General features: G+C 44.9%; 1 protein-coding gene across 1 annotated transcript in view; it reads left to right on the top strand.

Annotated features, from left to right (window-relative positions):
* The window catches only part of LOC118794434 (voltage-dependent calcium channel gamma-2 subunit), a 58,242-nt gene that overhangs the window by 28,674 nt on the left and 5,668 nt on the right, over nucleotides 1-23,900 (top strand). Inside the window, exon 2 of the mRNA XM_036552685.1 lies at nucleotides 14,154-14,237. Within this exon, the coding sequence (XP_036408578.1) occupies nucleotides 14,154-14,237 (84 nt within the window). The remainder of the gene's footprint in view (nucleotides 1-14,153; nucleotides 14,238-23,900) is intronic.

Here is a 23,900-nt window from a genome sequence, read left to right on the forward strand (position 1 = left end):
CCTTCATCAGACATGTCAAGTATAAGTACTGCCATACCTACATCAGACGCAATGTTCATGCTATTATTGCATGGAAATTCACATCCACTTAACTATGCAGGTTTACCTATAGCAATGTTTGCATGCAATTGATATGTATGATCATGCTTTAATATCCAATCAACACATGAACCTTGCTGCAACAAATTTTTTATGCGTCCTGTATTAATGAAGTAAATTAGCTTACGATATGACAGATTCAGTTTTTTTCTTTTTAGTAGTATAAGATCAAATACAGTGAAACGATAAAGTAGTGCTCAATGGTCCCTATATATATAGCATATATTTCTGAGAATAAGTGAATGTTTAAATTCATTTAGACATTTGCTTACTAAATACAATTAAAATATGCTTTATGCATTATTTTCACAATCAATTACATCAATAATACAGAATGTTTGCACATTTAATGTAACATATATGACGTAAACATATCCAAGTCTCACGTATCTGATAAAGAAATTTATTGTGTGTTTATTGTATTTCTGAATTGTTTAGTAAGAGTACTGTTAAAATGCAAATACAACAAAACCCATCATACGTCTTGCTATTTATATGCAAGTGTGTGTGTGTGTGTGTGTGTGCGCGCTAGTGTGTATGTGTGTGTGTGTGTGCGTGTGTGTGTATGCAGGTGTCTGACAGACAGCGGCCTCCCATGACGGGCGAAGCTGCCATGCAGTTGGGATGGAAGCGTCTCTACAAACACAAATCAAATTAGCGCTTGCATGGTGTGTGGAGCTTGGCAAGGCTGCCGGCTGCTTAATTAGAGTAAGCCAGCTCCGGTCACCTGCCTGCTTTACAAATGAGCAGCCGAGGCATTGCCACGGCGACATTCCGCCATCGCGCCCCTGCAGACCACAGTGTGGTAAAGCCCAAATCCGGTACGGGTCCGCGTGTGCTGGCACCCGGCTTTACCGTGCTCAGCGAACATTGTGTTCCACCACGTTCAGTGGAATCATCGGGATTAGCGCGCGCTCGGAGTGCTCGGCACATGTTCGGCGCGCTCATTTTGATCACTGTGTTGTATGTGCTCAATGTGTTGTGTTTATTGCTTGTGTTCATTGTGTCTGTGAGCGTGTGTGTGTATGTACACAGTATTTTCAACGCATGTTCACTGTGTGTTCAGTGTACTGTGTACCGTATGCAATATACAGTGTCATCACTGTTTGGATGTTTTAAGATGTGTTTGGGCATATGCAGGTCTGGTGTATTCGGATCCATGTGAAACACCTCACTTTGAGGGTAATCAGAGGATTCCAGCAACCAGTCTGTCAAAAGATTGTAAAGCAGTGTCCAACTATAGGTCACGCTGGCAAGGACTCACAGTAGTCCAGGATAATCACTTACCTGACTCTGTTTGTCGATTGTATTGTATTACAGTACGCAGTTGGTTCACAGCTTATCATTAGGGTGGCAGTTTAAAGAGGTGGAAAGGGAACTGGGTTTGCCAAAAGGTTCCAGGTTCACAGTGCCTCACGTATTTTGCAAACTGTATGGGACTCATGTCTTGCTTGTGCATTATAGGGTCTTGTGCTTTATAATTCCATTCAAAATAACCAGCTGTGAACGTGAGTGTGTGCTTCACCTGGAGGGTGCGATGAACTATGTAAATATGATCAAAACAACAACATAACCAGAGCCAATCAATGTCCTCTTGCTGTGCGCGCTGTATCTTTAAACAAGGTTTCAGAATAAGATGAGCAATGCAAGGGATTTAAATTGCACAGGATGTGGGCACCTGCCAGGCAGATAAATTGTAAGTTAAAATGTCAGGGTGAACAGGTCAGTGCTTATAAGGGGCTGTCTGCATGAGTGTGTTAGTTTCTCCACATGAGAACATATTTGTGCATTCTTCCTCTGTGGTCCTCATTTGTGATTGGTTCTGCTAGCACTCGACTCAGTAATGCAGCATCTGTAACTGGTTCTGTTGGTGCTGGACTCAGTAATGCAGTGTGTGTAACTGGTTCTGTTGGAGCTGGGTCGGACTCAGTACCGTAGTGTGTGTAGCTGGTTCTGCTGGAGTTGGGTCGGGCTTAGTGATCCAGTTTGAGGCAGGGGTGTCCGGCAGGGAGGTTTGCCCACAGATGAAAGCCATGCAGGAAGGGATCGCATGTCATAAATCAGCATCAGGCCACTCTCCCCTGTGCCCTCTCCCACTACTTGACACAGATATTTGGGAACAGGACACAGAGATCCCTCACTAGCCCTTTTTAGAATGCCCCCGCTCCCAGCTCACCCTGCTTGTGAGGAAAGGGTGGGGGGGCGTGGGGCTAGAACTCTCCCAGTCCCGGAGCTCTCGTTGTGTTTGGAGGGAAGAAATGAATCCGGGATGGCCTAAAAAGTTTCCTTCCAAACTAGGGCCCCCAATATGATCTGATCACCATGGTGCTTTAAATGTCATTAATGAAAGTGTTATGTTTTATTTATATTCTTTTTTTTCTGTGCTCATACATCACCACATGTTCAGCGTTCACCAAAATAAAACAAACACATATGTTGTTTTAGAATAATGAAAAATATAATACTCTGGGCACAGGACATAAGGGTCAGAGAAAGTTGCAGTCAGATGCAGACAAACATCAGTAAAGGGCACATAAAATACATTTTCATGTTAGGGTATCTCAAAATGTGGAATTCAACTCATTATAGTAGCATTTTAATATACAAGAGAAGGAGCTTTCCCTCTTTATTACACACATTAGTACCTTCTTGATGCTGGTCATCTTACATTTGATTTGACCTGAAATGAATGATTGTGGATGGCCATATAGAACAAGACATATGTGCTATATCAACTCTGAATGATTATGTATACAATTCATAATTCAGGTTGTCTTTTAAAATATGATTTAGTATGACACAGATTTTATTAAATGTGTATCAGTCTCCATCCAAGGGGAGAAGGCTGCTCGCAGTCAGTCTTGATTGACGTGACCTTGATTTTGCGGTCATTCTTGACTGAAATGACCTCGACTTGCATATTTGGTTCAGGTTCAGAAGGAGACTTGGGACTCTGTTTCTTGCTCTGGGAATGAGCCTGTGTCTTTTGGATGGCAGTGCGGGTAATTTCCCAGGTAAATGAATGGGATTACCTATCTCTGACACAGTTCTGCTCATACGCCAGTGCTGTGAGGCTACGTCTCTTGTAGTGTCATTACCCATCATCCCCCAGTGTCATATAGCGGTCAAAGCATGCAGATGGTTGGCCTCACGTCACTTCCAGAGTGCCCATTGCATTGAGATGGAAACTCCAAAGGATGTGCACTAGGAGTTTCTTTTCTATCCTGGTTCTGACTTGTATGATTTGAGTTGAGTAGAAGACTCGTGTTCTGAGTTCCATTCACTGTTTCACATCACAACCGTCTTATAGGATATTCTGCCAGGCAACATTTTTACGCAGCTGCATAAAACGTCAATATGCATTTAGATGCGTTTTGTGATTACTGCGTTTCACGCCGGGAACACTGCACTGCTGTGTGTGACGGCTGAACCGGATCGCCCACGGCCTGGAGGCAATCTCTTAACTCCCTAACAGGGCTTGTTTCGGGGACACATGAGTCTGTCATAGAAGGTTACGTCACCCCCCTGGAGTTGGTGACGAGAATTCTTCTGTCTCCTGTGCGGCAGGCCTAGGGTTTTCTTGGCAGGGTATGCAGAAACTCTGTGTCATGTGGTTCAGACAGTCACCTTTTTGATCCCGCCTTAGAGGACCAGTTCTCTGCAGGAAAATGGAGAAAGACACACAGAGGAGTCTGAAAACACAGTCCTGGTGTGTTGTATTTGCTGTTACAGACTATGTGTCATGTTGAGACATCTGCAATATATGTGTAAGACAATGCTTTTAAGTAACAGATTTCATGAGGGTTGTCCTAAAGAAGTTCCTGTGAGGATAATGGGGGGGGGGGACTCTGCGGGACGGACTGCAAAGGGGGGGAACTCCTTGTGTGTGCGGTGTGAGTGCCTTGGAAGCTTGTGTTTGGTGTGTCAGAGCTAATTCCGCCATTTAATATGATTATCACCTCAACAGGAGAGCAGAGGTCAGAGAGACAGAGAGCTCCAGAGAAAGAGATGGCAGGAAGGGGTGGGGGGGGGGTAAGAAGGAGAGGGAGAGGAAAGGAGCAAGAGAGATTGTGTGTATGTGTGAGAGAGAGAGAAGACATACATACACAAACACAGCTGACAGAAATCAAGGACTTAATCAACTCAGACGTTTGGGATAAGTGGAAGCTACTGTATAAATCCGAGGATGAAGAATTCTGTGTTCAAAATGAAAAATACCTGGTTGAAAAACAAAAAAACGTAACAAATTATACAATCAGGATAGAGTCATCTGTAGAGAAGGAAGCATGGAATACAACAGTAATCTGGGTAAATGATTTTGTAATAATACAAATACCAGTATTCAGTCATGAAGGATTGAAGGATGAAGGATTATTTTAAAAACAAAGTTACAGGGGTTACAAAGTGACCCCTATAATTTTGTGCTCTTAGGCAAGAAAGGGGTTCATTTACAGAACAAGAATATGAAAAATGGGACACTCGGGGGGAGGGAGATTTTCTGCATGCATCAAAAAATATTTGAGGTCAGGCTTAAAGGAAAACACCGAACAATTCACGCAGCGCATAATTAGGCCAGTATGGCTTCTTAAAAGGTTGATAAAGTTCTGGATTAATCAAAAATAGCAACTCACACTCTTATTACTACAAAGCCCTGCAATGCTATGAGCCGAACCTGGAGAAGAAGCTGCTCATCCAGCTGGTGCTGGGGCTTGCTGCACTCACACTCTCTACCAGCTAGAAACAATTAGAATTAAACACAGTACAGTACAACACAAACAAAACTATGTTACTTCTACATTACACTTATTGGGAAGCGCAAAGAAAAGTTCATAGAAACACGGTGTGCCTTATGACCATAAAAAGAAAATGCATTGTGGCAAACTACCTGATCAAAAAAAAATTTAAATGAGAAATATATAGACAACGTACAGAACTTGCAAGCACAGCTTGGCCATATGGGTCATTTCTATTAGCCACATTGACTTGCGGGTCGACAGCCCCAGCGGACACCGGTCAGTGTGAAAAATAAACAGCATTTCCTTACCCTGAGGTTCAATTAAGGACATCAGATGTTCGCTTCTCTCTTACGGTAGACCAGCAGAGCATCTGCTGGCTAGCGATTTAAAAACTAGCAGCTTGTTTCTATGTACCTAGAATGTACCAGATTTTAATATCTGTCTGCATCATTTAGTGTGTAGCTTGAGAAAATGAGCAGTTCTGTTTTGCGGTGTTTTGCCATTTTCATTCCATTTAGTTTGCTAACTAAGATATAGTTCTCTCCCCATGCAGTGAGAAATGTCTCCAGCCTGCTGCCTGCACTGCAAGTTCCTAAAACATGCCTGCTTCTGCTGAATGCAGTCTAACCACGACCTGGTCGTGTAAGATAACAGGTATCCAACTGTACCTGAAGTGAACAACATTTAGCCACACCTTACCTACAGCTGGCTTTGAGTAGAAATGGCATTTTGAGTGTGGCCACACGGACGCATGTTAGTAGAATCCATGCAAAAGAGGCAGGCTGTCACACACAGGTATGGATGGGCAGAGAGGGCTCACGCTGCAACCTGCAAGAGACTGCAAGACAGACCTGCACTTTGCAACCAGAGTTCAAATATAAATTAGCTCAAATATAAAATAGAGAAACTTTTACTCCGCAAAATTAAAAAAAAGAACATACTTCCAATTTTCTCAACCATGCTCGAAATTCTAAAAATGAAAATCCTCGTGGGAGAGGAGAGGAGAGGAGAGGAGGTTCGTGTGTTTGGCGGCACGATACATAGCCAACTGTCGAAGCCTGAGGGGCAGTGACTGTTGTAAATATATAATGTGTTGTTATTGTTATTGTTATTACTTTAACGTGGTTGCTGTTGACATTATTGTTATTGTTATTTCCTTTTCTGTCAATCTGGATCAGTTTCATTCACATCAGATCACTTTATCTATCTGCTCTTACATTGCACTGTTGATCATTGCTTGTTGGTATTAACTATTAAGCTTTGGCATTGTGTACAGTACAAGTATGCCATGCCAATAAAACTTCTGAAAACAAAAAAGTGGAAAATTGAATTGACAGGGGAAAGGTAGAGTGGTAGTGCAAGGGAGGGAAAGAATGAAAAAGAGAAAGGTCACAGGATGTGGTATATCATATGCCACTTCTGTCCTGTCATGTAAGTTGAGCAAATCCATTGACCTGCCCCCTATCCATCACAGGTTCCAGCACCATGCAGCAGGGCATTGTGGGTAGCAGCATGCTGAGTGGGTGCAATGGCAATAACCTACGTGGTTTTGTTTTTTTTTTGCACACATCTTTCCACACGCATAGGCTCAGGTGGTGGAGACCGGCCAAACATTTTTGCTGTCACTGTTGCTAACTACAGTGATGCTAGTAGGATAGATTAACCCTGTTACAGTTCCCATTCGTGGGCACACAGATTCAAGGATATTAAGTTTCAGAGGGTATTAGAGTGAGACTTTATGGACTATGTTTTTGTCTAGGCTCAAACATCAGCTTGCTTCTGGACACAGCATAGTAGTAAGGTACAGGTGTGGGCACTACTGCTGCTTGGGTAAGGTACTTAACCCAGAAATCCCTCAGTAACATATCCAGCTATATAAATGGATAACATGTAAAAATTACAACCTATGTAAGTCACTCTGGATAAAAGAATCTGCTAAGTGCCTGTAATGTAGTACAGGTCAATGCATCCAAAGATATGGACATTATAAGAGGTATATGTCTATACAGTGAATATGTAGTTTAACATACTTGCTAGGTTTCATCAGACATACTTTTGGTAATGACACACATACAAAAGGGAGCTATATTGGTGAGATACACAGGCAGAGGATTATGTTGTATTGCAAGCAATCCCAGCCTAAATGGAGAGGGAAGAGAGGTGCGTCGACACTGGGTCTGGTTTTTATCACACGGGACTAATCTGCGTACAGACTGTATTTAAGAGTGTCCTTCCAAGGAAAGGCCAATACTCTAAATGTAGAGATTGAAAATTCCATTTTGTCCTCCGCAGTTTCATAGTTACTGGAAATACACGTGTAAGGATACAAAATATTTAGAATATCATCCAAAATCAGTCATTTAATGGTGAACAATGTGACCTGGTTTCTTGGGTCAGTGTCATGATCTTGCCAAAAAAAAAAAATATATATATATAAAAAAAAAAAAAATATATATATATATATATATATATATATATATATATATATATATATATATATAATTTTATATAATATATAAAATATATAAAAAATATAAAATATAATATATATAATATATATATCAATGTTTTGTGGAGAGCAGGGAGATCTGTGGGATCCAGGGCTTTTGTAGGCTGGACTTCTGCGGGCCCATACTAGACAAATGTATGGGGGTCAGAATAATGTGCGAGTGAATTTCCATTGAGCTGTGGTGGTGTGCGAGGGAGAGCGGCATCACAGAACGAAGAGGAAGACAGCTGTGTGGGAGGGCGGGCCCGGAGAGTGCAGGCTGAATCACAGAGTCCACACGGGTCTGCAGGGTCGATGAGCTGCTGTCCGTCACAGAGCTTCCCCAATGAAATCAACTCATCTCCTGGCAGGCCCCCACAACTCCATATCAGGGGAGAAGCCCACACCTCCTTCGGACTGGGATCTCGCGTCCTCATGGCAACGGGTGCCACGGGAATGTGGGCGCTCTCTGACGCACTTGACGGCTACCCGTAAACTTTTTAAGAATTCCACCCACCTTGGCTGGATCACAGACTTCAGTCAAATACGGGTTCACAGGCCATGTTGTTTTCTTATTTTTTTAACACACTTGCACCCACCCTCTGTAACCACCCCCCCAGCACAACACAGCACACAGACACTGTCACGATAGTAGTCACTGACCTCTTGAGGGCCTGTCTTCTGCTGCGTGGGTTTTTATCAGATTGCTTTTCCCAGGCTTGAGGGTGACATCTTTCTTTCCGAGGTTGTCATGGGCAGACACGCTCCCCAGGACCAGTCTGTCTCTGGCCAGAGGGAATCCGGAGTCTCCTCCTCCGCCCTACAGGTGGTCAGATGCTGCAGGGGAAATGGTGTCTGGGCCACAGCTTCAGCAAAGGAGGGTGTTTATCCTGGCGGCAGTATCATCTGCACCCACTCCCTGCCATAGCTGGCCTTCACACTGTGTGACAGCTTCCACACACTTTCGCTAAGACACCAGGCTCAAGCAAGCTGCTTGGCGGTGCCTTAATCCGGATGTTAATTGGTGCCTTCAAATTATCTGAGAAAATAAGGTGGTGGTGGTGGTTGTGCTGGGGGAGGAGGAGGAGGGGACTGTAGGGGGGATGGGTTAATTGAACATTCCAAATGATCTGTATTAATCCTTTGATAATCTTTCTCAGAGAATGGAAATTGGAAAATGTGTTGGAGTCAACGATAACAATAAAATAATTTTTTGAAATTTTTTTTTTTTTCCTGCAATCTGTCCGATTGTTCCTCAACTGTGCTCTAGATTCATGGGTCTTTCAGAAGCTCGTCCTGAACCAGACCGGCAGTGCTACAACCGTGCCCCTTTCAGCAAGGGGAGCCGGTAGTCCAATTACAGAGGAGATTAGCAGCCTGTGTATCAATCTGTGTAACAATCCAGTGTGCCCCAGCTGAGAACTTTTCCTGCATCCTGCGAAAAACCCACGTTCACCAGCCTCTCCTGTACATACGGTACAACTGCAGCTTATCTGGAATCTTCGAGGTCTCTTGGACAGCAGATACCAATGACATGATCGTCTCCTTAAGAGGGGTCAATTACGGACGAACGGCCTTGAAATAAACACGCTCAACAGGGAGCGCCGGGCGGATCGAGCCGCTGGGGGAGGAAATGTGATCCAAGGGAGGACCTGGAAGGCTAGCGGGTTTTGACTGGCACACATCCCCACAGCCCCCGCTGCCCGTCCAGCTCTCCCTCCCCCATCCCATCGATTTCCCTGCATAAGGCTCTCTGGTGTCTATGTGTTTTATGATCAAGTGGGACGGGGTGCAGTCACTTAGGCATCATATTGCTCCTTCCCGCTCAACCGAACCGCCTGCGATGAGGTCAGCACTGATCCATGTCAGGGGCTGAGTAATTCAGGTGATCGGCCCCAGCGCTGGAACTCAGATACTGTGCCATGGTGAGCTGGTCACTGCTCTGACAGGGATCTCATTGTGGGAGTGAAAGGTTCCTGCCATGATGCGTGTAATGCAGCTCTTCCGCAAGTATCACGTGTTCTATGAATAATTGGATCAGTTACCAGAAGTATTAGCAATGCGGTGTAGTGACTAAGGGGCTATGCTCGTAACCCAAAGGATGCAGTTTTCATTCCCGTAAGCTGTAACTGTATGTCACCCCCCGGGTAAAGAAAAATGTGCCAAGAAAATACGTAATGTCATGTGGCGAATTGAAGTAGTACTTAAGCGATGCGTCTTATCTAGAAGCAAGGCTTGAATTTTGCTTGTAAGTTCGGCCACATCAGTCATGCATTCCCTCCTCCTTACTGTAGGAAGGCCAAACAGACGCAACACCGTCATTATAAAACATTAACAGTCCTGCTGAGTTTACATGCCTTGTTACAAGAGGAGAACAGTTTGGAGTGGTTAAGTGTCACATAAATCTTTCAGCATGTTAATTGAAGTGGTCCCCCCGATGGCAACTTTAAATAGTTCCCTTGGAGTTTTTTTTTTTTTTTTAACCATTGCTGTTAAACACTGCATAGTTATAGATGCACTACTGAATGACTGTGAATGAAAAATAGTTCATAATTTATGAGTGTGTATGTTAAAGGATACACAGAGTCTGGAACGTTACATACGTGTTACACTGTTAAAATTTTATTGCGCTGGGGACGGGGGGTTTGGGTTTTATGCAGAAGAGGTGCTTTTTGGGAAAGAGAGTCTGTTTTGCGGTTCCTGTTTTTGCTTTGTTGAGGACACACTGACCAATGCTCCGGCAGGGCTGGCTCACAGGGAAGGGGCCCTCATGCGTTCTGCTGACTTGCTGTCAGTCAGTGTCAGGAAAGCAGGAAACCAATGTGAACACGCAGCGGTTAGCGGGCGGGGCATATGGGCTAAATGTCATGTCATGATTCGTATAGAGCAGTGTTTCTCAATCCTACTCCTGGAGCCCCCCTGTCCTACATATCTTCTATCTATCCTTACTCCAAACACACCTGATTGAAATTAGTGATTAAATCAGGTGTGCTCAGCTAGTCAAAAGTGCCACTGATGAGATCAGTCAGGTAGGTAGAGCAGGGAAAGATGGAAAACGTGCGGAGCAGGGGGGCCCCAGGAGCAGGATTGAGAATCAGTGGTATAGAGCATTGTGCGTATCCATATCTTGGTATCATGGTGTTGGCATGGGTGTCATGTCATCCATCCCTAGCTGCAATTTTAAAACATTTAAGTCACTTTTTTATTAGTCCAAAAAAAATAAATAAATAAAAACAGTTCAGGACGGAGGGCTGTGGCATGAGTGATATATCCACAGTGAAGTTTTTAGGCTGATTAAAAATTTCATTTAAAGGACAAATGACATATATTTTTAGTTACTTGGATCAAATGCCTTAAGTTCATGCTGTACGCTAGCAGCGATCAACGGTTTCTGGCTGAACAGCATCATTTGAATATGTCAGAAATGAGGAAATAATCTTCCTCCAACAGCGACACTCTAATAGCGTAATCTTCCCAAGTCCAATGGCAGATGTGCAATAGGATGTTCATATATTGCACACGTGAAAATATATTCCTTGGATTTTACATATCAGCTGGCATAAGTCACTGAAGTGAGTCTGTACATGCACAGTATGTTGTTGTACAGTGGGACACCATTGGACACCTCACGTCCTGTTTGTGCTGTGGTTTAGCCAAAGAGATCATCAGTGACTTGCCAACATGAGAGAATGAACCTGACCAGGCCAGAGCTGAAAAAGGTCTAAAGCGTGGCCAGGCATCACTGTTGATTTTGACAGTTTTCAAAATTTATCTTAAATCACAGAATATAACCGGGAAATGACCTTTATTTCAATGTATATGCTCAGGATGGGTGTGTGTAAAATTCATGTGAATATGAATGTAATAAACCTGATTATGTTACGGGGTTGTTTATGCTCACCTGGGGAAGTTTCGTTCTGCAGTTCGTTCTGCTTTTAAGATGTGATCAGGAGCTGGAGTGTCTCATGTAACCTCAACTGTTTTTTTCTTTGGTGTTTGGGAAGCTGTAACCGAGATCTGAAGTGTGTATTCTAATTGTAACTAAAAACGGTATCTCTGGATGTGTCATTATATCCTGACTGGAATTTTAATGCAGGCGAGATCAAATGAATTTCCAGTCAAGGGTACAACCTTTATAACCCCATTATCGAATAGTGCACAAATTATGTAGATGTGACATGCAGCTTTAGATATTGTCTTCGTTATCTCTGGTTTGGAGTCCGGGGTATGGATCGCACGTTGTCAGATTAAGAAGATAGGAGGGGTGGAGACAGGCACAGGGAGGGATACTGCACCAGCAGATACAAGAGAGCGCAACATTTGTGGAATAATCATTCAAAAGAAAATTTGCTTTTTTTGAGGTTAATCACTAAGCATTGTCTTAAACCAGCTCTCCCAAGTTTTGGTTCTCTATTTATGAATGCCAAGGTGTGCATATCCATTTTACAGGTAAAGGGAGACGTTTTAATTGGCCTCTATAGGTGGTTGAACAGCTGATTTGCTTTCTTCATTTTGGGTTTCTCTTTCAATGTTGATTATGTTCACCTCGTAAACTCTGACTGTTTGTTCCTTTATAAGTCTTTTGAGCTGCTGATCACGCTGTTGTATTTAAGATTTTTGAAATGTTGTTTGATAACTGAGCCTGTATGAACCTACAGAGCTGCTCTAAAAAGTTTAGATTCGGGAGTGTTGCACCAACAGTCAGTCAAGGACCTCACTCATTTGTCTTGAGCCCGCACGGGTTACCCCATGACCAGTATAATATAAGAAACATGGAACACTGCTATGTATCCAGCACACGGCCTATGACTTTCAGAGCTCGAAACCATGCTTCTTGTCCCTAAGTGAGTGAAAAGAAAACAGATAACTACAGTTCTCACACAGCCCGAATGTATGGCTAAAATTGTGGTAGAGGTATTTTTATACAGTTATCTAGAGTGATGAGGGAATGTATGATAAGGTAAAGTCATCAGGAAGAGATTTATGCTGAAGCACTATGACCGTAAATACGAACAATGTAATCTGCAGGTGCTATGCTCGTAGCACATCTGTTTTAATCTGAGGCTTTACGTTGCAAAAACGGAGGATGGGACAGGTTTTCTCTACCTGTAGTATCACTGTACATTACACTGGGGTGCTCATGTTCTGCTGTTTAATTTTGAAATTTTGATCAAGCTATTCAGTTTTTTAACAATTTAATACATTGACACATTGCAGTGCTATGTGGTCTATGTCTTAGTCTGTATGGAAGAATCAAGCACCAGCTCTTCACTCTTAAATTGTCCTTTAGGTCTGGGGGAAAACAATGATTTGTGGATGTAAAGGCATGTATGTTTGTTGGATGTGTGGTATAGGTCCTAATACTGTATGTTATTCCATCCTGTGTGAAAGAGTAAGAGGTAACTGACACAGCCATACTCACTTGTGTGGACGAGTGAGAGATAACTGATACATCATACTCACCTGTGTGAAGGAGTGAAGGATGACTGGTACAGCATGCTCACCTGTGTGAAAGGGTGATAGATAACTCGTACAGCGTACTCACACTGTTAAAGCATGACAGAGGACTCTGACACAGTGTACCTACCTGTGCAAAAGAGTGAGATCTCTCTCCCGCCTTTCTGCCTCTTTTCCTCTGCAGATCGCTCTTTTTCTCCTTTGGGTCTCTCTCCCCTCCGCTCTCCCCCGTATCTGTGGCGCGCTCTAATTGCCGCAGAGGTTCCTGGTGCAATCAATGTGAGCCGTTTGATTGTGCTTCGGAGCTAAGCGGGGTGAGAGGGTGCAGCGGACACACACATACTCAGCAGATTTGAGTCTGTCTGCGGAGGATTAGCACCAACCTTTCAAACACCCGACTACAAATGCAGGCGAAATATTCCCACAGTTAACCCCTGCCGAACATTTAAAGCGGAGACTTTTAACCTCTGTGTCCTCCACGGCACCAGCCACGACTAAATCTCTCCAATTAGCTTCACACTGTCCCTGGTTTAACCATCACTGTCAAAGCTGTACATAACTGATTCTACACTGTAGTCCCTCTTCACAAGGTTGAAACAGAGTTCCCCGAGGACTGTAGGTTACATTGAGACCTCATGTTTTGGTTTTTATATATACTGAGTTGTTATATTTGGTTGTTATATATACTATATATATATATATATACTGAGAGATTCCGCTGGTGTGTAAACCTCGTCACCTCCCAAGAGATTTTTTTTTTCTCTTTGCAAGAAGTTTTCGCCACATCCTCAACAAAATAAAACATCTGTTCACATCTACTATTACAGAAACACCTGTTTGAATGACCAGAAAGAAAATGGGAAGGGGAGTGAGGCAGGTCAGAGAACCAAAAAAAAACTAAAGGAGCTGTCGGTGCCAGCTGTCTCCTGACCCGAGCAAAAGGCGTTTACGGTAATCCTTGTGGGTGGCGGATCCTTCTGCCCTAACCTCGGCACGCTCGAGCTGTGCATCTGCAGTGTGAACGAGCAGCTAAGTCGCTTCGCACAGAGGCCCGGGCTGGGGAAATAATGATGACTAAATGATTCCTGGTGCACAGCGGTTGGAGCCGGTCCAGGTTTTGCCAGCTGCGCTGCTCCAGCGTACAAGCGGCCACCTGCTACTGCGAATCCCCTACTCCTGGGGCCTTTGTGAACATGCCCACGGGCTTGGGAAATGGGTGTGCCTGCTCCACCGGATCAGCAGTCCAATTGGCTGGCAGCTACTGAAGTATAGCTCTCAATCCTGTAACCGCCCATCTGTTTTGTATGTACTGAGCTGGTGTGATTTGTTTTAATTTCAGGTTCCTAATTGTGTTTTTTTTGGATCTCTTGCAGGCAACTTTAAGGGGTTGTGTAAACAGATAGATCACTTTCCAGAAGACACAGACTACGAAGCGGACACCGCGGAGTACTTTTTACGTGAGTGCCCTTTCTGTCTCCGAAGCCTGAAGCTTTGCATCAGTCAGCTCATCTGTTTAATGAGCACATCCTTCTCGAGTCCTCATGACATCCTCTCCAGCTTCCTGAATACCAGGGTGTGGGAAGGCCATGCAAAAGCCAGTAATCAGTGCAGCTGCAACCAAATGAAACATTTGACCCACGTTATCGGAACACATTGTCCATCCTATCACATCCTGGAATTCGGTCGGACACTGACAAAAATGGGTAGAGAGAACATCTTACTGTACAGCTTGGCCACAGGGCTGAGAAACGACAGGCCAAATGCAGTGCTCCGGCCCTTTCAGTTGTGAGAGTTTCTAAAGGTGTTTAATGCTCCATCAGAGGGGGTAGAGACAGGGAATACTCCTGTAGCCCTCACCCCAGATGGGCTGCGATCATTCATACCGACATACTCTGTATTTCAGCCGCAGTGTTTCTGGTGTCTGCTTTGAAATAGGTCTTCTCTTTTTTTCTTCTCCCCACCTTAAAAGACTGTGCCAGATTTTCTTGTACGCTCCGTATTATTGCGCTTCCAAATCTGTATCTTGCTCTGAGTGAGCTCCTCGGCTGAACTCTGCCAACCGCCTCTCCTATTTTTATTGCAGAGCGTAAGGCACAGTATTGCCTTCAACTGTTTTCATTGTAAACACGGCACATTGATTTTTACTCTCTTTCTTCCTCGTAAGCAGCACTGGAAAACAAGCGCTGGGCGAGTTCATGTACTGCATCAGAAAATTATGAGGATAATAACATTGAATGTGAGCCCCTGAGCAGGGGACGAATCCTTTGGACTCGCCTGTGCTTTAACGGGCAGACGCATTTATGATTTATGAGCCTGCATGTGTCAGTCAAATTCCTCTGACGTTGCCTTGCGCATATCAAAGTGCACATATTCGCGCGAGCATAACTGAGGCCTGCTTAAAGCGTGTAAGCCAGAGATGAAATTCGGCCAATTATGCAGCATTTTGCGTGCATTCAGAGCTTAGGCCTCCGCCACATGCAGCTATGATAGCGGCTCTGCTAACGGGCCTAATCACCACAGAAGGCCCGCGGTGAAGGGTGCGAATGCGGCCGGGCGTTCAAAGCGACGGGAGTGAAGGGGCAGCGACCCCCCTCGCCCTCCGGGATCGGAGCGTTAACCGCTTCCTGCTCGCGAGAGGGTGCAAGGAACTGCAGCTCCCCCCCGCCCCCCATGGGTTGCCAATTAGGACACTCACTTCCATAAATATTTCAGGCTCTCCTATATAGGTCAGGCCTCTCTCTCTCTCTCTCTCCCACCACCCTTTCATCTCCTTCTTTTTGGGTTGAAGTTGCACTTTGTTGCGAAGTGAGTGGCACTTGGGAGGGGCACGGGGTGAGGTCCCGCTCGGCTCCGACCATTTCGCCTACCCTACGGACGCGACCGCTGGCCCTGAGAAAAATGCTTTAAACTCACGCACCATATCACCAAAGGCTTGAAGCTCATACATTTATTTGGATGAAAAAAAAAAAACCCAGCAGTGCTCAATACGTAAAAATGAAGTGAACAGCACTGTGGCATATGGGAATGTCCAAAAGAATTGTCCCCGTGTGCGACAAACTCAGACGGACTCTACACTGGTGAGGAGTCGCACACAAAAAGGAAAAGAATTCATTTCTAAAAACTAAAAAGAAAACGCTGAACAGACATTATGCAAAATTATTCTTTTAATATCAAATTAAATGCTCCAAGACTTTTGTAAAAAAAAAAAAAAAAATGTTGAGCTTAACATCCAGGACAAAATGGATGTTTTCATTACCGCTGTGGTGCCGTGCCAGTCGAATTGTCGCTGTTGTTTGCTGTTGTCGTTGTCGTTGTTGTTGTTTTTCCACGCAGGTAATTAATGTGTGATTTCGCCTGACGCTGTCAGTATTTACATAATGAAGGGTGCACCACGCGGGCTGGATGGAGGCAGCGGATCGCGTGTGAGCGGGAGTAGGGTTGTTATGTAAGAGCGCAGCGAGGACCGTGTGCAGAGCAGGTAGGGCTGCTCGCAGCAGCCAGACACCGGCAGTGCTGTGAGCCCTGCTGTGTATGTCACATGGTACAGAGGGCCGTCGTTTTTTCTGAAACAGCTGCGAGTCACTGCGGAGTGGGTGAAGGGAGGTGACAGAGGTAGAGAAGGTGACGTGGGTGAGAGACACAGTAGAGGCGCAGCCCAAAATAAAAGACCTGGTTATCACGTGACGTTGCACCAGGACTTTGGTGACGTTGCAGTGACTGAGTTGTGCTGCGAGAAGGTATATCGTCGAATGAAATAGCCGCGAACGTGAATTTCGGAAAGGACCTCTGAGGTCAGCTCCTTCTTGAATCGGGCGCTGACAGGTTCAGTCAGGGGGCTTTTGGGAAGCACCAACGGCTCACGTTAGACCAGCTGTACTCAAAATGTGCTGTCACCAGTTTGGTCCCGGCGTAAAGTGTCATTAATGCTAACAGGACTCTAGCTGTTGCCAAGTGTTTGTTTCCATGACTGCGTTCAGATGAGCAAGCGTTTCGACTGGAGGATTGCCACAAACCGAAGCACTGACGCTCACTCAAAAATCTTTCATTAACTAAATATTGCATTCTATGAACGTGATCCCTTGTGAAACCAAGCAATATGCCTTTGTTTATTTAACATCCAGCCGCGCCTGTAAGTCCGTTCAGCAGGGGCCGTTTCAGGGAGAATAACTGCGGATGCAAGTACACATATCTCTGACAGTCTGCACACGCTGTACCTTCGGAATGCCGTGTCTTTTATATGACTGAAGAAAGGGCAAAAGAGCATCCATTTGCGCTCAGTATATCCTGATTACAACATTAACGTTGACAACACCGAGGGGCTCAAGCCTCTGCCTTCCTGAGTTCCCTCTCTAGGTGATGTCACGTCTTTTATAAACATGCATTTTTCAAGTAACAAATGACGCGGAACTCTTTCTGAGCCGGCTTTCTCAAGGAATTAATGGGTGTCATCCTGTCTTTGCCTTGCGCCATGGATTAGGTAAATTAGATGTACGTGTGAAGTGAACAGTAAGCACTGATCTCTAAGATTAGTTTGATCTTAATGGTCAACGTTATGATTTTTTTTCCCCACTGAAGGCTCCAGCCCCATAATGGTGCAGGGCCTCAGTGTGACATCATAGTGACACTGTGGAGATGGTTGCTTAGCTGTAGGGCGTGTGGAGTGCGTGGGTGCACCGTGAGTGACCCTGGATGAGGCCACTCAAGGTGCCTGGTCTAATGAGAAGCTGCTGAATGGGCATGCTTATACATATTTATGCCTACACACATGATTGCACTCAGCACATGCACACGCATGCACCTACACTTGTACACGCACACAAGCAAAAACGCATATGCATACATGCAGAAGCAACCACAAATACACATATATACATATGTACCATGCATACACACATATACATATACATATGCATGCACACCTACAGTACACGTAGTATACAAACAGAGATACAGACATATACACACACGCACACGTTTGCCGTATCTGACGGCCCGCTCTGTTGCAGCGATCACGCGTCCCCAGATCTCACAATAGCCTGGCAGTTCACACATCCACACACTGTTATATAACGGGGATGAAGCACTCAGCTGAAACGCCAGTGGGTTTTTAGTTCATGTTGTGTCAGAGCTCCCATCCCAAACTGGTCTACTGGGCGTTGGAGCTGCAGGAGGAGACAGAGAAACAATTAACCATCAAGCATGCAAGCACACGGAGCTGAAACCGACAAACAAAGGTTATCCGTAATCAGGGTAGTGAGACAGAGGGAGTGAACGAGAGAGAGACGAGGAGACCACGGCCTGGCGATTGGGCAGCCGCAGAAAAATCCTTGGTTACCCGAGCGGAATGGCTTTGCAGTCGTTATGAAATGTAGCTGGCAGAGATAGATGTGTGCTCCCAGTTATCATCCTCAAATCACAGACATAAACGTTAGCTGCAAATTTTGATACAGAACACCAAAATGTCAACACCAGAGTGCTGTATAAGAGTGTTTTATGAAGTGGCATTGACAGCAGATGCTTGTTTTAATGTCCGAGGGGCAGTGGTCTCAGGCTTGTGAATTGCGATTGCGCATTTCTCCGTGGTTACCGCCCAGTGATCTGAACACCAGTGAAGAGCTGCACTCTGCCCTAAACTGGCTTTAACCAGAAATCCAGCTCGGGCAGCTACAGACACACACACACACACACACGCCCACCCCCAGCCCAGAGCGTTAAAATCAATATGGCTGGGGCGGGACACACTTTGGACTTAGACTATACCCGGACTGTTCTCAGATCAGCATTCTGGAAATGCTGCATCTCTCTCCTTTTTTCCAGAGGGAGTGAGGGCACTGATCTAGGATCAGCGAGTTATATAGAGACTTATTAGGAGTACTGGATGTTTGGTTCTCACAGACACCTTTGGGTCGATGGAGGGGAAAGTGGACTGTCCTGTCAGACAATGGAGACTGGCTTTCAGTATTTAGGTGTGTAATTTGCATCTTACCTCTTTCTGTCTTATTCTGAGGGGTGGAGTTACTGATGGTGGGGTAGCGATCTGAGTTCTAGAAATGTGACTCTGAGCCGAATAAATGGACTTCTACATCCAGCCTGACAAACCATATTCAGCAAAGCAAATGAATCACATAGACGCATTGCCTCACAGAAAGGCTCTTGCCAACACTCTTGTCCATGGACATACATCTAATTAACACTGAAAATACTGAAAATTGCAAATAAACAAGAAATTAAAAATTCCACTAAATTGTGATTCTTGCTTGTTAATCTGAATTCACAGTCAAAAATTATATGGACAAACAGCTCCATCATTATTTCTACTGATGTATTTTGGAAAATTGTCCCAATATGTATTTATTTAAACTCAATAGATATTAGTACACAAATGCATTTAATGTTGTTACTTCATTAAACAAGTCAAAGGCTGTACATAGCATGTGGTATATGGTAATTCTTACGAAAAATGCTGATTCTCAGGCGGTGTGTCATCTCAGTCCTAAGTGATTTAAGACTATTAGTCTCTGTCAAAACAGGTTTTATGATATGTTTTATAGGGTGACAGGGACCGCAGTGCACGGGTAATAACATGGGTAACATTTATCTAAAGGGAGGTACTTTATTTAATATGTTGGAACCAAGTATTTATCATTAAGGTAGGTGCATTAAACATGTGATCATTTTATAGTGGTAGTGGTAGTGGTGTGTGTGTGTGTGCATGTGTGCTTGTGTGTGCACGTGTGTGTGTGTGTGTGTGTGCGTGTGTGCGTGTGTGTGTGTGTGTGCGTGCATGCGTGCGTGTGTGTGCGTGCGTGCGTGTGCTTGTGCTTGTGTGTGCGCGTGTGTGCGTGTGTGTGTGCGTGTGTGTGTGTGTGCGTGTGTGTGTGTGTGTGTGTGCGTGCGTGCATGTGTGTGTGTGTGAGTGAGCAGTGTCAGTGTGTGAGGATGTGCAGTGGGGGAGGGTTGGGAGGTGGGCTGGATTAATAAGCGTTTGTAGTGTTTAATCAATCTGCCTCTGAGAGCAGGAACACCTCATTAGCATGACCCTGTCCTGCAGCTCTGCACATTCAGGGCTGTGGGAGGCTGATTAAGACTGAATACTAATTCCCCTTCAGATCCGCTGTGTGTGTGACAGAGAGGATATCCAGAGATGTTTCTGTCAATACAGGAATGAGTGAGATTGTGTGTGTGTGCATGATCATAGGTTGCTTGATTGTTATGTCTTTGTGATCTTTCTACTTTCATAGTTGAGCGTCGACATAGTGACACCTGCATTGAGGCATCTATATACACAGGTACACGGTACACTTTTATATAGTTTAGTGTGTGTGTATATGTGTGTGTGTGTCTGTGTCTGTGTGTCTGTGTGTCTGTGTGTGTATGTGTGTGTGTGTCTGTGTATGCACGCATAGGGTGTTTGGGGTTGGGAGCAGGGGGGGTCAACCAGTAAACACAAGCGGCGCCAGTCTACACTGCAGTCATGCAGATCAATAACTCCTTCTCCCTCTCTCTTACCCCTCTCCTTCCCCTCTCCTTTTCCCTCTCGCATTCCCTCTCTTTCTCCCCCTCATTCTTTCCTTCCCTGTCCACTTCCTCCTCTCCCTCCTTCTTCTTTTCCCCCTCTCTCCCTCTCTCTCAGCTCTGTGACTGATGCGCAGGATCACAAGCTCTCTATAACTAGAGAGTGATGAAATGGGAAGGGAGACCACAGGCGTCTAATGAAAGAGTAATAATAATAATCCTAACGGTGATCCTGATAATCTCCATGATATGGATAAGCAGATGTCATTTGACAGAGCACAATATGGCCGTCTTCGTGTGTGTTAGCGCGGACTGCGCCGGGTTTCGACGCGCATCTCGGTCTGAGAAAGCACGGCTCGTTCCTCTGCGTCGAACAGGGCGGCGTCTGAGACACAGATGCGCAGCCCGGTCGTGACCTAGACCCAGACCGAGACCCCCGATCTCTCGGCTCATCGCGCATTCCAGCCCGCGTCCCGATTCCCGCTGCTCCCGTGCGGAGCAAGGAGAAGCCCTCTGAAACACAGATGACTCCGAGGTCAGCTTTGTCACCGGCCATTAGCGGGAGGTCAGCGTTTTAATTTGGCCCAGGTCATGGTTTCCTTTTTTTTCCGACTCTTCTGTCCGACAGCCATGGTTCACTGCGACACGCCAAGGCCTCTCCTTCCTAACGGCAAAAAGACTGCATTGTTCTTTAGGATTAATTAAAGTGAACGCTCCGTTGCTCAGCACGCATTTCAGCTCACAAAACCCTGACTTCTGTTGTGCGGCATGTGATGTCACTGACACTTGAACTTCCACTTTTTTTTTCTCTTGTCCTAACACATGAAGTGTGCATAAGCACTGGCAGAATGTGAGAGAACGTGTCAGATCAGGGCGTGACGTCACATGAGGGCTCATGTGGGGGTGTGTCCTGTGATTAGAGCGTCCCCAGCTGGGTCCATGTCTCCGGCCAGGACATTTGGCAGGGCTGTACACGCCCCTCCCCCTCTCCCCCTGTGAGTGGCTAAACAGATCGGACACAGCGACTGTCCATTAGTCTACCTTGGCTCTCAGTTGCTGTGCTTACCACAGTCCAACTGAGAGCACTCCCTGAAGTGGACAATCCCAACTGTAAGAAAACCTGGCTGAGAGAACACGGTCTACTACAGGGTTGGAACAGGCCAAGTATGTTGATTTGCTTCCATTCTCCATTCTCCACTCCCAGTGACTACCACTGCATACTCATGCCCTGGCCTTAGCCGAAGCCACCCCAAACCCTACACTCGCATAAACATCACATTGCATTACCGGAATTTAGCAGACCCTCTTATCCAGAGCAACTTACATAGGTTATAATTTTTTACATGCTACCCATTTATACAGCTGGATATTTACAGAGGCAACTCTGGGTTAAGTACCTCGCTCAAGGGTAACCTTTCAGTTACAAGTCCTGCTCCCTAACACTATGCTACATTGCCGACTATGTGTCTGTCAAAAGCTTGGGACAGTATTGGGACAGTATATTAAATCATAATCATATCAGCAGCCATTGCTGCAGCACAGGTCACTTGCACTAAACATTTTGCTTCGGTGATTTGAGCTCGGGCGAGAGGTGCGTCTGAGGAGGGTTGAGCGCTAACCTTCCTGCCCTGAAAGTGTTGTGTTAATGCATTTCCATTCAGGCCTGTCTGCAATTGATAGCTGTGCTCACGGAAAGGCTGTCACTGTGAATGTTATGGCGATATATTACACCGAAGGTGCCAAATTGGTCCCGGGCTTGTATTGTGCCGCGGGGCATAGTCCAGGATTTGAACTAGTGACTCTCCCTCAGGTCTTGCCCTTAGGTAGAAAGCATGCATTGCAAATGCCACAAAAGCCACTTTTTTTAAAGATAGAAATGTGTATATAGAGCTGTGTATTCTGAGAGTGGCACTATTGTAAATCTGTCTAGCCAAAGGTTGTTTGTTTGGATGCTTGTAACAAAAAGTTTGTTAGTTGTGCTGCAGAATTCGTCATAGCAGGAAATGTCCGATAGCGAGAGGTCTGATATAACAGACGGTTCATTATAACAAGGGTGAACTGTACATGCTGTACTGCATCTGGGGGCCTAGGACAGACATCGCTATTTCTGGAATTCATAATAAAGCTTCATGCATCCATATGACTTCATATATGCGCTACAGAGTCAGAATATATTGCAGTCTATAAAGACTGCCTTAGGATTGCCCCCTAGAAAACCCTACTGACAACAGTAATACCCACAGTAATAACCTATAAAAATCTATATATCCTGATTTTTATGAGAAGAATAATAAGGTTACCCCACAGACAACAGTACTGTCCACAGATAGTGGCTTCACCAGGTAAACAGCAGTACACACCTGGTCATTCCTTAATGTTTATTGTAAGAGTATGTAGTTTCTAGTAAAGTGCACCTGTCCAATCAGTGACTAACATGTTTGATTACAAAGAGGCTGAGAGAGTATTGTCATGGGGTCTAGCCTTTGGAAATAACAACTTGAATGAATAATGCATTGGTTTTGTTTCAGTGGCAAAGAACCGCTAATTATAAAGATATGAAATTTAACCGCCACACTCCCACGTGGTGGTATTTCTGGATCAGCAGGAAAAAAAAAAATAAATTAATGAACCAAAATCTCAGTAGGTACACACACACACATGCAGAGGAATCATACAGCACATCACAGCTGCCATGCACACAGTACAGGTTTGTACGGTTGTCTCAGAGTGCATGTCAAACTGTCAGCGCCCAGTGATTCAGGCACAGGGATCACAAAGACACCCTCATTCCCCCTACAGTCTGCAGTGTTAGACTCCAGGCCACGTTGCCATTCAGTTTTCGTGTCTGAGCACTGTGTGGACCGCTAGCGTCATGGCACTGATCAAAATCTTCGTGTCATGACACAGTGGTGCATTTGCGGTGACACTGGAGGGTGACTGGTATGGGCAACAACTTTCTCAATTCGTACTTTCAGGGCATCTTGCTGCAGCATAAAACTTTACCAATCAGAGGTCAATCAGTTTGGCCAGTGTTTTTTTTTTTTGTCTTCTTCTTTGTTTTGTCTGAGCAAATGAACTTGATTGATGAGAGCAGGCTGGTTGTCCTCCTCAGGTAATGCTTTCTGACTGGAGGTGTCAGTGGCTGTGGGGTTAATGTGAGAAGGGCAGGGAGACGCAGGAGCACTGCCAGCACTCAGGACACCTTAACATTTAATTAGAGCACTATCTGTAACCCTATAGGCAATACATTTTCCCTCACACAGACCACTGTCTGTAACCCTATACACACTACATTTTCCCTCACACAGTCCACTGTCTATAACCCTACACCCAATAACCTCTCCCTTATACAGGCCACTGTCTATAACCTTATATCCAAAAAGTTCTCTCCCACACAGACACTGTCTGTAACCTTATACCCAATTAGCTCTCCCTCACACACAGCGCTGCCTGTAAACTTATACCCAATAAGCTCTCCCTTACACACAGCACTTCCTGTACGCTTATACCCAAAAAGTTCTCCCTCACACAGGCTACTGCCTGTAAGCTTATTCTCAATAAGCTCTTCCTCACACAGACCACTGTCTATAACCCTATACACGAAA

The sequence above is a fragment of the Megalops cyprinoides genome, chromosome 19 (assembly GCF_013368585.1).
Source record: "Megalops cyprinoides isolate fMegCyp1 chromosome 19, fMegCyp1.pri, whole genome shotgun sequence".
NCBI classification, from domain to species: Eukaryota; Metazoa; Chordata; class Actinopteri; order Elopiformes; family Megalopidae; genus Megalops; species Megalops cyprinoides.